Genomic DNA, 13,994 nt, shown 5'->3' on the forward strand with positions numbered 1-13,994 from the left:
AGATTGGAGTCCACGCTCCCATATATGATTGACATTGTTTCATATCTCCATTGTTTTTTCTTTCCACAGTAGAGGATTTGGGGAAATTTTTAGGTGTTTGGTTTTCATTTTTTTAAGCCCTTTTTCTTTCTCTCCTGTTCTGGTAATCATGTTCAGGATATTTCCATCTATCTTTTCTTTTTCTCTTTTGAAGTCTTTGCAATCAATGTCTTCTTACCAGTGAGGGAAAACTGGGTTGGGAAGTTTGCCTTACCAAGCAGTCCAATGTCAGGACAGAAATAATTTTACTGAAACTTTTATTGGTGTATAGAAGTGTGTGTGCATGTGTATACAGAGCAGAGTGAATTTTTGCTTCAGTTAACTCCTTGAACAGCATGGTTTAGGAATTGTAAGCCAGTTGGCCAGATTCTATGTGGGTGGTGAACTGGAATGAACGAGGCACACAATACTTGATGCAGACAAAGTAGAAAGGGAATCTGAGCAGAAGTGGAGTCACACAAAAGACATAGACAAAGGGCAATTGTGACCTCAGATTAAATAAGACTTTCACACAGAGCAGGGCCAGCCACCATGAAGACATATATTTAGACTGCCTGGCTGGCATGAAACTTTCATTTTACACACAATCATTATTTGACAAATAGATGCACAAACTTTCACACACACACACACACATACATACATACCAGCCAGTCCATCTAATAAATGGGAAAGAGTCAGTATATCCATAAAGATAGATATAGAATATACAATAAGGAGACAGAGAGAGAGCAATGCTCCAGAGAATTCCTCACAGCACTAAATTTAATATTGAAAAACGAGCAACAAAATGTCTACTAGCCGAATGATTACATAGACAATTGCATATATTACTATGCATTCATTAAAAATGATATGCAAAAGAGTATCTACTGACATGAAAAAATGCTCATGATATATTAATTTTAAAAGTTAAATTTTTAAACAAAATTAAATGTAAATACCATGATACCATTTTTATAAATTTGAAATGACAAATCAACAAAAATGTAAACATTGGTTTTCTGTGGGTGGTGAGATTAACTGTAATTTTTACTTTCTTTTAATTTTATGTTCCAAATGTTAAAAATATCAGCTACCATATATTAACCATATTCTATGTGTCAGGAACATAGTCACAAACTTCTGAGTATCTTTTCTTTTAAGATTTTTAAATTTTTATTTTATGGGGGTTGGGGGAGAGTATCAACTCATAGCTGCTTCATTTAGTTGTTCATTGCTTACTTGTCGTCTGTGCCCTCACTGGGCAAAGCTCAGGGTTTCATAACAGCGACCTCAGCAGTCCAGGTTGACGCTCTATCCACCGAGCCACCACAGGCCAGGCTTTTCTGATTATCTTAGACACGTTCATCTTTTCAGTCTTTTTCTTTTTCTCTTTTGTGATGGGCACACTCAAGAATGCTGCCTATTTTTCTATTTTCCTTTTTCTTCTTGATTATGCCTTTTCTTTATACATTCCTTTTTTCTCCAGCTTTCTTGAGGTATATAACTGACAAGTAAAATTGTATATATATAAAGTGTACAATGTGATGATTTGATATTGCATATTTTGTAAATTACTACAATTGGGTTAATTGATTTCAGTCTCTTTTCCACATCATAATCCTATTCATATTTAAAGTAAGATTATACTCTGTGTATAACTTTGTAGCTTGATTTCCCTTCCATTAATATTATTCCACAGGCAGTTACTGATAACTTTAAATATTATTCAACAACATAATTTTTGTTGTTATGTGGTATTAAATCATTTTATTTATAATTTATTTAACAAGTCCCCTCAGGTTGAATATTATTTGTGGTTTTAAATATTAAAAGTAGTGAACAGCCTCATCTTTGTACTATTTCCTTAGGATAAATTTCTAGAAATGAAATTTTGAATTATGTGATAATTTTCAGGCTTTCTATACATATTGCCATTTTCCTCTCTAGAAAGACCTTACCTAGTACTCCCTTACCTAGTCCAATGTTCCAATGTTTCCCTGCATGTTCACACACAAGAAAGCAGCCCTGGGTTTAAACCTTACTTCTTTAACTTCCTACCTGTTAACTGAGACAAGTAACTAAAACATTCTCTGCCAATTTTTCTTGGTGATCAGTGGAGTTAACAACACCTATGTTATATTTTTTTAGTACTCAAGTGAGATTAAAATTGAAATTCAACATATTATATTTTAAAATATATTTAAAAATGGTAAAATCCTGTCAAAATGTTAGTTGTTTTAAAAACTTGTTTTTATCCTTTTTTTTTTTTTTTTTGGCCCTTAATGCCTGACCTGCATGGCACAGTGGATAAAGCACTGACCTGGAACGCTGAGGTCGCTGGTTCAAAACCCTGGGCTCGCCTGGTCAAGGCACATAAGGGAGTTGATGCTTCCTGCTCTTTCCCCTCTTTTTTCTTTCTCTTTCTCTCTACTCTCTTTCTAAAACTGAATAAATTTTTTAAAAAATCTTTAAAAAATAAATAAAATTAAAAGACTTTTCCCAAAGAATTTATTCATAGTTCTATTCATATATTACTAGATATTTCTACTTGGAAACTATTTTTTTTCCTGGAAATTCATCATATCCCATATCAGCTTCACATTTCCTGTTCTTTTTCTTTTGTAAAATATGTTTTCTGCCCTGGCCAGTTGGCTCAGTTGTAAAGCATCGGCCCAGCATGTGGAAGTCCCGGGTTCGATTTCCGGTCAGGGCACACACAGGAGAAGTGACCATCTGCTTCTCCACACCCACCCCCCCAACTTGTCTCTCTCTTCCCCTCCCACAGTCATGGCTAAAATGGTTTGAGCAAAGTTGACCCCAAGCACTGAGGCTGGCTCCATGGCCTCACTTCAGGTGCTAAAATAGCTCAATTGCCAAACAATGGAGCAGCGGCCCAGACAGGCAGAGTATCACCTTGTAGTGTGGGCTTGCCAGGTGGATCCTGGTTGGGGTATATGCAAGGGTCTGTCTCTGCCTCCTCACCTTCCACTTAATTAAAAAAATTTTTTTTTCATTGATTGAGAGAGGCAGAGAGAGAGAAAGAGAGAGGGGAAGAGGGACAGAGAAAGAAAGCATCACTTGTTTCACTTAGTTGGTTTATTTAGTTGTTCACTCATTGATTTGTTCTCCTATGTGCCCTTACTGGGAAGCCAAACCCGTGACCTCTGGTGTGCCAGGTCCACCTAATTTACTGAGCCACCCGGCCAGGGCCACATTCCCTAGTTTTTATCCAACGAAGTCCCAAGAAAATTTCTCTTTCTGGATATTCTTATTCCCTGAAAGGCATCACTATTCTGTCAACTCTCAAGGAAGAAACTCTGATTTTTTTTTAGCCCTAAATAGTGACCAAATCCTATTAGTCTTCTTTCCTACTTCCTATATCCACCCCCTTTCTTCTGTGTTGTCATACTAGCCAGCACAGTGCTTAAAATAGGAAATTATCGAACATTTGTGGTGCGTGTGTGTATTTGACTGAGCCACCTGGCCAGAGCCACATTCCCTAGTCTTTATCCAACTAGTTCCCAAGAAAATTAGTTTCTCTTCTTGAATATGCAAGTGTGTGTATTTGACTCTCCTGCCTAAATGAAATGGCTCCCTATTACCTGCAGGAGGAAGCTCCAAACCTCTCAAGCACAGTCCTTCATATCTGAGACTGTATTATTCCTTCCATTACAGCCTTTGAGATTAACTATTCCCCTCTCATTTGCTCAGCCTTTCTCTTCTTGCTCAAGCTTTATATAAGTCCAAGCTGAGACTGATGTTTATTAGAGAGTTTTAAAACTGTTCTCTTGCAAAGATGTCAAATATATAAACCCACTTTCTTTTACTTATAAAATTTAATAATCTACGGGTTTTACACTACTAAAATAAAAAATACATTAATGCCCTTCATAATAATCTGTTAAAGGACTCTTAGATTGTTGAGTTTCAAACAGGGAGATATAAAAAAAAACCTCATTTGAGGAGAAAAATGCTAGCACAGGGCTGCCATCTTGCATACAAGGGTTTTAGTCATCTCAAAAATTAAGGCAAAACACAGTGATTAAGAAAATATGTTTCTGATCTATAATGTTTATCTTCCAATTAACTATTCAACTCAATTAGTTGTGGTTTCTAGATGTGTTAAAAAACAAAAAAGTATCCGCATATCCAAGAAAGCATTTTGTCCTGTTTTAAATAGGATGCCTGATGTATTCAAATGGAATTAATATCTATTCCAAAATAATCAGTATTCTCTATGATTTTGGCTGTGACTTTCCTTTGGAATTGAGAAAAGGGGAGGCAGTGGGGGGTTTTGTAGTAGGACAAATATTCATGAGATTCTCTCATTTTAATCCAGTGCCAAAGTTACACAAAACAGAAACAGCCACAAAAAAAATATAAATCTTTTTACACTTAGTTTACTGATGTTATCAGTAGTCAAAAATTTGGAATAGTGTACCTCATAAAATAAATTCTAGAGCTGATGTAAATTTTCTTGTAAGAGCCTAAATGTTTGTATTCTTTTGAGGCTATGTTGTCCATTTATTTTCACCTCACGTCACCGGAATTTGTTGGTTCCATCTCTATGGAAACCATTAAGAGGGGTGGGAAGTTTACCACCCTCATGTGCACAGCTCTCCCTATCACTGCTGGCAGTAGCACCCTCTGGTTCAGATCTGCTTTCGGAGAACAGAATTAATATTTAAACAGTACCCAAAAAACCAGGACTGAAAAGAATATTGTCTCCCTCTTACATTGCTGGTGGCTTCTAAACTAAATGAACACATCAGCTCACAGCCAGGAAACAATATGGTGAATATTCTGTAAGGCCACTGGCCAGTACTCAGACAGCTGGAACACTGCCGCCCATCTGCGCACTTTCGCAGCTTATTTTGTAATGGGGAAGAAAGACCGCTTGCTTTTAAAATCAAGCTTGGAGTTTACCATTCAAACTTTTACCCATACCACAGTGGAAAGTTGCCCTCAGCAATACAAATACTTTCACACACACACAACAAAAGCAGAAAAACTAGTTTTTCAACGTTTCTTTCCTGATCTGTTATTGATAAAGAAATGGAGCATACTGTAATTAAGAGTTCTGGACAGGGATGCCAACAGACCTCGCTCCCAAAATGGTGCGGCACAAATAGCTGCATCTAGGACAAAGCACTTTCACCAACCAGGACTACCTTTGTTCTTGTGCAAAAGCAGACAAAGATGCAAAGGTGCTATGCTCCCCATGCAGCTTAACTTATGCTGTGAGCTAAACAAATGCCTTGGTCCTCAGAACTACAGGTCTGGATTTGAGGCAGCAGATGAGGGCTGGCTCTGCTGATGGCAAACACATTCCCTCACTCACAGATCTAAACACACAGAAACCAGTTATACTTGTGGGTGATAATGGGAGAGCATAAGTTCACATGTCATAAGTAGTTGCCACCACCTGTCTATTCATAGTATTAAGAACACTTTGTGCCAGGTTTGAAAGTAAGTAGGGTATTTTCAGGTTTACTTTTCAAAATGTCATAATTGTTGCCCTGGCCAGGTAGTTCAGTTGGTTAGAGCATCATCCCGATATACCAAGGTTGCGGGTTTGATCTCTGGTCAGGGTGCATACAGGAATAAACAGACAAATGCATAAATATGTGGAACAACAAATTGATGTATCTTTCTCTCTCTCTCTCTAAAGCCAATAAAATAAAATAAAATAAAAAATAAATAAAATGTCAAAATTGTCAAAGTTTGTATTCTTAGATGAGTTTGCATATCTCTGTCTCTGTGTGCTTTAGAGGTGACTGAATATTTTAAATACAAAATAAGAGCCTCAGCAAAATATTTGCAATATTGCTGCATCCAGCAATACATTTAAAAAGTCATACACCATGATGAACTGGGATTTATTCCAGGAATGCAAGGTTGGTACAATATTTGCAAATCAATAAATGTGATACACCACATAAACAAGATAAAGGGTAAAAGTCACATGTTCCTATCAATAGATGCATAAAAAGCATTTGATAAGACCCAGCTCCCATTTATAATAAAAACTTTCAGCAAAGTGGAAATAGAGAAAATATACTTCAATGTAATAAAGACTATATATGACAAACCCACAGCCAACATCATACTCAACAGGCAAAAACTAAAAGCATTTCCCTTAAGATCAGACACAAGACAAGGTGTCTGCATTTACCACCCTTATTTACTAGTACTAAAAGTCCTAGCCACAGCAATCAGAAAAGAAGAAATAAAAGACATCCAAATTGGAAAAGATGAAGTAAAACTGTTATTATTTGCAAATGACATGATACTATACATAGAGAATCCTAAATATACCACCAAAAAACTAATAGAACTGAATGAATTCAGAAAAGTAGCAGGATACAAAATATCCAGAAACCAACTGCATTTGGATACACTAATCAGAAAGAGGAACTAAGAACATAATCCCATTTATAATGGCATAAAAAATTAATAAATAAAATACCTAGAAATAAATTTAACCGAGGATGTAAAAGACCTATATTCAAAAATTACAAGAACTGCCTGACCAGTGGCGCAGTGTAGAGCATCGGACTGGGATGTGGAGTACCCAGGTTCGAGACCCCGAGGTCGCCAGCTTGAGTGCGGGCTCATCTGGTTTGAGCAAAGCTCACCAGCTTGGACCCAAGGTCCCTGGCTTGAGCAAGGGGTTACTTGGTCTGCTGTAGCTCCATGATCAAGGCACATATGAGAAAGCAACCAATGAACAACTAAGGTGTTGCAATGAAAAACTGATGATTGATGTTTCTCATCTCTCTCCCTTCCTGTCTGTCTGTCCCTATCTGTCCCTCTCTCTGACTCTCTCTGTCTCTCCCACACACACAAAAAAAATTATAAGAACTGAATAAAGAAACTGAAGAAGATACAAATAAGTGGAAAACATATACAATGTTCATGGATAGGAAGGAAATTTCCCAAGCCAAAGGAAGCCAGGTAGGTTCCTAGAGGTTATAGACAGCATGAATACAGTTGTCAATGGATAAGTTCTAGGCTACAAGGGGATGTGGGAAAATAGAGAGAATTATGTAAATTAAATTATAATACTTCTGTTTTTAATCAAATAATACATTACCATCCTGAGTTTTCCAGTAAGTTCCGCAAAATAGCCTGTGGCACTGAGCAATTATAATAGCCCATGCCAATATACGATCTCCAGATCTGGTTTTTGCTGGAAATTGCACGTATAGTTGCAAGGATTTCATTTTCACCTAATTATAGGAAAGAGAGAAATGTTACAGAGAGAAAATGTCTCAAAAGAGAACTCTATAGTTTTAAACCCTCATTTTAAACCCAAAACAGTTATATGGAAAATATAAGAATTGTCCCCCTCTCCACACAACACTAAGCAATATATGCAGAAATCTGGAAAAAAAAAAAAAAACCCCAAACAACACAGAATTACTCCTCAAATTTGGTACTTCATAATTTTTTAGGAGAGGGGAGGGCTCTTCTTTTGGCTTTTTCAGAATTGACAAAATTGTCCAATTTTAACACTTGTCTCAATCCAGGTTTCTGCTATTTCCTTTAAATAAAAATTCTCTTTTTCTTAGTAAAATATTGTTTTCACCTTTAAATTGAGTTATAATCGTTTATATAAGTCTACAATAATACATGGCCTACATTTTTCTCTAAAATTGCTCTACTACCTCTAATACTTTTTTCTTTATGTCATTGAAAGAGCTCCTTATAAAAAGCCCTTCACCCAACAACATAAAATATCTGTTGTAATAAAAGATCCACGTGAGTTTTTAACCAGCATTCTCACTAGGGTACTTAGGTGATTAGGTAATAATTAGTTAAATTTTGGGGTGCAGGTGAGACTATTTGGAGTCATTCATATAACAACAAAATAATAATAGCATCTGCCAGGAATTGTACCAAACGCTTTTCATGCAGCTTAGAACACTAATGCTTGTAAAGGATCACTCACCAAAGACTATATTGCTTTGATGAAAGAGTTACAACCCAGTCTGTCTAAGTCCACCTTCCATACCTTCCCCACTGGGCCAGGTTCAGACCTGTTAAATGTATAGCACTTATACTGAAAGATACTTTCTAGATACAATTGACCTTGTATGGCTCTTTCTCTGCCCCTCTGCATATAGATCATGCTACTAAAATTTAACTGAAATTTAACCACATGGGCAAATACCTGGCTCCTTTAAGATCTTAGAGACTCACTCACTTAAGTTGTGCAATTTATTTCATTTTATTGTTACTATGTCAGAGAAAAATCTAGGTCCAGCAATCTCTAAGATGGCAAGCTGGATAAGAAGATGCTTCACATAGTTTTCACCCTACTAAGCTCTGTATGAGTACTATTATCATTAACCCTCTTTACTCTCAATGAAAACACTTTCACACTCCAACCCACCCTCCCACTCCACATGCTTTCACAGGAAATAAATTCACAAGAGATGTGCCATTTTGTCAGACTGGGTTAAGAAAAAAGAGAACAGTTTTGGGTTTTTTATAAAGATTTATTTGTTAATTTTACAGAAAGAGGGAGGTGGGAGCAAGGAGTATCAACTCACAGTTGCCTCACTTTAGTTTTTCATTGATTGCTTGTCATATGTGCCTTGACCAAGCAAGCCCAGGTTTTGAACCAGCAATTTCAGCATTCCAGGTCAACGCTTTATCCACTGCGTCACCACAGATTAGGCAAGAGGACAATTTTATAAACACCAGCTTCATGAGTAAATATAATCAAACTGCCTTCTGATGGGCAATCTTGCCTTCTTTAATTAAAAATTGAGGAGCCTGACCAGGCGGTGGTGCAGTGGATAAAACATTGGCCTGGGATGTTGAGGACCCAGGCTAGAAACCCTGAGGTCACTAGCATGAGCGCAGGATCACCGGCTTGAGTGTGGGATCATAGACATGATCCCATGATTGCTGGATTGAGCCCAAAGGTTGCTGAATTAAACACCAAGGTTGAGCCCAAGGTAGCTGGCGTGAGCAAGGAGTCATTGGTTCAGCTGGAGCACCCCAGTCAAGACACATATGAGAAAGCAATCAATGAACAACTAAGGTGCTGCAACTATGAGTTAAGGCTTCCCATCTCTCTCCCTTTCTGTCTGTCTGTCTCTCTCTTGTTTAAAAAAAGAGAGAGAGACATGAACCTGTAAAACTTCTGTAAGAAAACATAGGGAGAAACATTCTAGACATTGCCCTTGCCAATCATACTTTTGGAGTCCAAAAGCACAAAACACAAAAATAGGTAAGTGGGACTAATTCAAACTAAAAACTTCTGCAGAGCAAAAAACAAAACAAAACAATAACAATGAACAGAGTTATAAAAGTGAAAGTATAATAAAGCAGCATTTGAAGAGATATGCAAGTACAGCATCCTTAGGAACAATCATTCAAGAAATCCAACCACTTCCCAAAGTCTTAGGGCGAGTAATTGGAAAGCCCAGTAGAAGGGGAGATTAATCAGCAATTTGGGCAGGCACATGATTCAGGAAGGCCAGCAGGCACATGACTCAGGAAGGCCAGCTTCAGTTAAGATCTTGTGTAAGAGAGACAGGTCCCTGTTCCATAGTGTGCCATGAGGACAAAAGGTCCAGCTCTCAAATGAGAACAGTCTGTGAAGGGCTTTGTCAAATCACAAGTTTAATCTTTGGGAGTAACAGAGCATAGAATAATATGATTTTTCCCTCTACATTATATAAAGATAGATAATTCTATTGGCAGTGTAGATAGATGAGAGGGGAGGTCCTGAAAACAGGGAGATATGGTAGGAGGCCAGCACAATTGTCCAGGAGAGAGATGGGCAAGGGTGTGTTGTAGGTTGAACTGGGTCTTCTAAAATGATGTGTCAAAGCCCTAAGCCCAGACACCTGTGAGTGTGAACTTATTTGTAAATAGGGTTTCGCTGATGTTATCAAGTTAAAATGAAGTTGTGCCTAATTCGATGACTGGTGTCCTTACAAGAAAAGGGAAATTTGAACCCAGACCACATACACAGGGAGAGAACCACGTGATAGCAGAACCACTACAGCATCAACAAGCCTTGCTTCTCAAGCTTGACTTTTCCTGTTATACCTCTTTTGAGTGACTCAAAGGTTATAAATAAGTCACAGGCTTGTAATGTACAGCACAGAGAAAACAGTCAATAATGTCATAATAATGTAAGTTATTGTGACAAATGGTTACTAAACTTATCGTGGTCATTTCATAAGGTACGTAAATGTTGAATCAATGTATTGTACACCTGAAACTCATATAATGTATGTTTGCCACTATATTTTAATAAAATAAAACTTTAGAAATGGTTTTCATTTTTACTCCTTAAAATATTGGACTGTGGCAAGTGAGTTCATGGAAATTGTGTCATCCAAAACCTGGGTAGTCCAAGGAAGGTTGTGTGGACAAAGGGGAGAGAGGAAAGAGTTCAGATTTGCCCCAGAGCAAACCCCAAAGCACATTCCTCACACTGTTCCTTCCAACCTGACAAGCAGCTTCCTCCTATTAACAGATCCAATTCCAGTAACTCTCTTCCTTGTGAACGACAGTGAAACTAAGCAGGGGGAAGCTCATAGATGTAGAGATCAGAATGACAGTTACCAGAAGGGAGGGGTATTGGAGGACTGGGTGCAAAAGGTGAGGGATTAAGAAGTGCAGACTGGTAGTTACAAAACAGTCACGGGAATGTAAAGTACAGCATAAGGAACATAGACAATATTATTATAATAACTATGTATGGTGCCAGGTGCAAACAGGAAATATTGGTGGGGGAACACTTTGTAAAGTATATGATTATCTAACCACTGTGCTGTACACTTGAAACAAAAAAATAATATTGAATGTACAGTGTAATACAAAAATAAAATTTGAAACAATATATAAAACACTTGGAGACAACATGTCCTTCTCCAGATGCCCACCAGGCAGGGCAGCAGGACACTGTGCATTGTGGTGCTCTCCGGACCATGAGAATCCTCAAACTGTCAGGAATCTCAGCAGTAAGTTGTTTCCTGGTGGAAAAATAAAAGCTCCTGATTCTGAACTTATTTACTTTTCTGCCTCAGAACATTGTGTTATGCCCTATGTACTGAGAACAGAGTTCAATGCCTTGGCACCACTCCATAAGAATCCACAGGTGGGTCTCACACTGGGTCTGCTTCTCAGAATTCAGGAAAAAATGCTTCCTCCTTACGTAATTCCACATAAGAGCCTTTCCAACAGCGACTCCCTTGTCACATGCACCTAAAATATCAAGGAGAACTTTTTACCAACTCTTCCACCAGGTAAATAACTAGGTAATTTTAATTTCTCATATACGTGAATTTTGACAAGAACTATAAAAATATCATTAGAATGGCAGGCAGGTTGTATGGATCAAGATACTTGTTCTACCTAGGCACACACGTGTACACATTGTTCCCCATCCTCAACCCATAGCCCCAAAGACATTTTGATATTTTTTTGCCTCAATTATATAGAAATATGTATACATGCTTTACTTTTCCTTTTTTGATGATCTAAAAAATTACATCTAAGTTTCCACAGTTGTAATACAAATAAACAATATAATAATAAATAATAATATAAGAGTAAACTGTTTCAGGTACTCACAACTGCAAACCTACTTTTACCAAGCTCTGTATTATTCTGCCATTTATATTTTTTAAAAATATATATAGGCCCTGGCTGGTTGGCTCAGCGGTAGAGCATCGGCCTGGTGTGCAGGGGACCCGGGTTTGATTCCCGGCCAGGGCGCATAGGAGAGGCGTCCATTTGCTTCTCCACCCCCCACCTCCTTCCTCTCTGTTCCTCTCTGTCTCTCTTTTCCCCTCCTGCAGCCAAAGCTCCATTGGAGCAAGGATGGCCCGGGCGCTGGGGATGGCTCCTTGGCCTCTGCCCCAGGCGCTAGACTGGCTCTGGTCACGGCAGAGCAATGCCCCAAAGGGGCAGAGCATCGCCCCCTGGTGGGCAGAGCGTCGGCCCTGGTGGGCGTGCCGGGTGGATCCTGGTCAGGCGCATGCGGGAGTCTGTCTGACTGTCTCTCCCCGTTTCCAGCTTCAGAAAAATACAAATTATGCATATGCTGTACATTAACAGAATACCTCTGGCTGATTCTCAAGAATCTGATAATTGGGAAGGAGTCTTGCTTTTCCTGGTGTATCTTTTTGTGTTTTTGAATTTTGGACAATGTGCCTATGTTATTCATTCAAAAATGTAAGTTAAATTAAAAAGCTATACCCAGAACAAAATCCTCTCTGTGAAATATATGGGTACAGACACCTATCAGTCCCCACAGTGGCTGGCTATTCAAAGCACATTTTCTGAACAGCCCAGCAGAACCCAGCACAGAGCAGCCACTCACCCAGTATCAGGGCCTCTCTCCCAATTCCTGCCCTGAGTGCGCTTGGCAAGACTCTTGGAAAAATTCTCCAAGAGTTTCTATCAGAGGCTAAAGGAAAAGATGGGTCCAGAATGTAAGCACAGAGCCTGCCTTGCTAACATATAGATCTTTGGCTTCAAAGTTGTTCAAGAAACCATGCAGTATGCTTGAGGGCCTCAATCAAAATAGGCCCTAGCTAGTTGGCTCAGGGGTTGAGCATCGGCCTGGTGTGTGGATATCCTGGGTTAGATTCCTGGTTAGGACACAAAGGAGAAATAACCATCTGCTTCTCCAGCCCTCCCCCTCTTGCTTTTTTTTTTTCTCTCTCTCTCTCTTTTCTCCTCCTGAAGCCATGGCTCTATTGGAGCAAGTTGGCCCCAGGTGCTGAAAATGGCTCCATGGCCTCTGCCTCAGGAAGAGGTGGGTTGTTGAGCAACAAAGCAATGCCTCAGATGGGCACAGCATCCCTTCTAGTGGGCTTGCCAGGTGGATCCCAGTTGGTGGGCATGCAGGAGTCTGCCTGTGTCTCTGCTCCTTTCACTGAATAAAAAAAAAAAAAAAAAGATAGGCAGACCATTTTACCAGGATTCTCTGATTTTCTGAATGGAAGCCAGAATCTGCCTACAAATTCCATCCTAATGTGTAGCCCTCTTTTTTTTATTTTTTTTTTCTTTTTAAGTGAGAGAGAGAGAGAGAGAGAGAAAGGGACAGACAGGAAGGGAAAGAGATGAAAAGCATCAATTCTTCACTGTGGCACCTTAGTTGTTCATTAATTGCTTTCTCATATGTGCTTTGATAGGGGAGAGGGGGTGGGGGGGTTGAGGGGGGGATGCTTCAGCCGAGACAGTGACCTTTGGGCTTCAAGCCAGTGGCCATGGGGTCACGTCTGTAATCCCACACTCAAGCTGGATGAGCCCATGCTCAAGCCAGGGACCTAGGGGTTTCGAACCTTGGTCCTCAGTGTCCCAGGCAGATGCTCTATCCACTGCACCACCGCATGGTCAGGCTGTGTAGCCTTTTTGTAACATCCCCATATCTTTTGCAGCACCCCTTTCCCTCTCCATGACAGCCTGACTTAACAGCCTGATATAACTCCACTTATCCAGAGCCCAAACCTTACTCTAAGTTTCTTTCACCCATAAAGGAGTGTTTCCCAGACAAAGATTGTGCATCACAGATTTGTTCATTCCAGGAAAGGAAACCATCTGTAAGCTCTGTATAGCGTAGAATAATGACATGGAAAGTGTTTGTATTGAATACCCTTTATAACTGGCAGAGGGGCACCCACCCCATGTGACAGGATGTGGGCAGGATAGCATCCACATGCCTGAACTGGGGCTCTGACTCCCTGCTCTAATCCAGCCAGGCTCTTCCCCTTCTTCTTGTTCAGTCAATTAACATGCCAACTCCTTCAGCCTCAAAGAACCCTTAGGGGTTACACTCCTCTGCCAAGTACCTCATGATAAAAGGAGCTGAGACATAGCAATCCATGTTTTGATGGCTTGTTGGTCCCTCATTTCCAAAAACTGTACAGTCCCTATAGCTCTTTCTGCTCTCTTGAAAGATACACAGATTCAATCAAGATCTTTATACCAGC

The 13,994-nt window shown here is 39.3% G+C and overlaps 1 protein-coding gene across 3 annotated transcripts in view; it reads right to left on the bottom strand.

Annotated features, from left to right (window-relative positions):
- The window catches only part of GLDC (glycine decarboxylase), a 140,369-nt gene that overhangs the window by 107,361 nt on the left and 19,014 nt on the right, over window positions 1-13,994 (bottom strand). For all 3 annotated transcript variants that reach the window (XR_010749216.1, XM_066368125.1, XM_066368126.1), the window contains exon 3: window positions 7,121-7,256. Coding sequence is in view for 2 of the 3 variants with exons in the window: in XM_066368125.1 (XP_066224222.1) it covers window positions 7,121-7,256 (136 nt within the window). In the remaining variant the exon portion in view is untranslated. The remainder of the gene's footprint in view (window positions 1-7,120; window positions 7,257-13,994) is intronic.

The sequence above is a fragment of the Saccopteryx leptura genome, chromosome 2 (assembly GCF_036850995.1).
Source record: "Saccopteryx leptura isolate mSacLep1 chromosome 2, mSacLep1_pri_phased_curated, whole genome shotgun sequence".
NCBI classification, from domain to species: domain Eukaryota; kingdom Metazoa; phylum Chordata; class Mammalia; order Chiroptera; family Emballonuridae; genus Saccopteryx; species Saccopteryx leptura.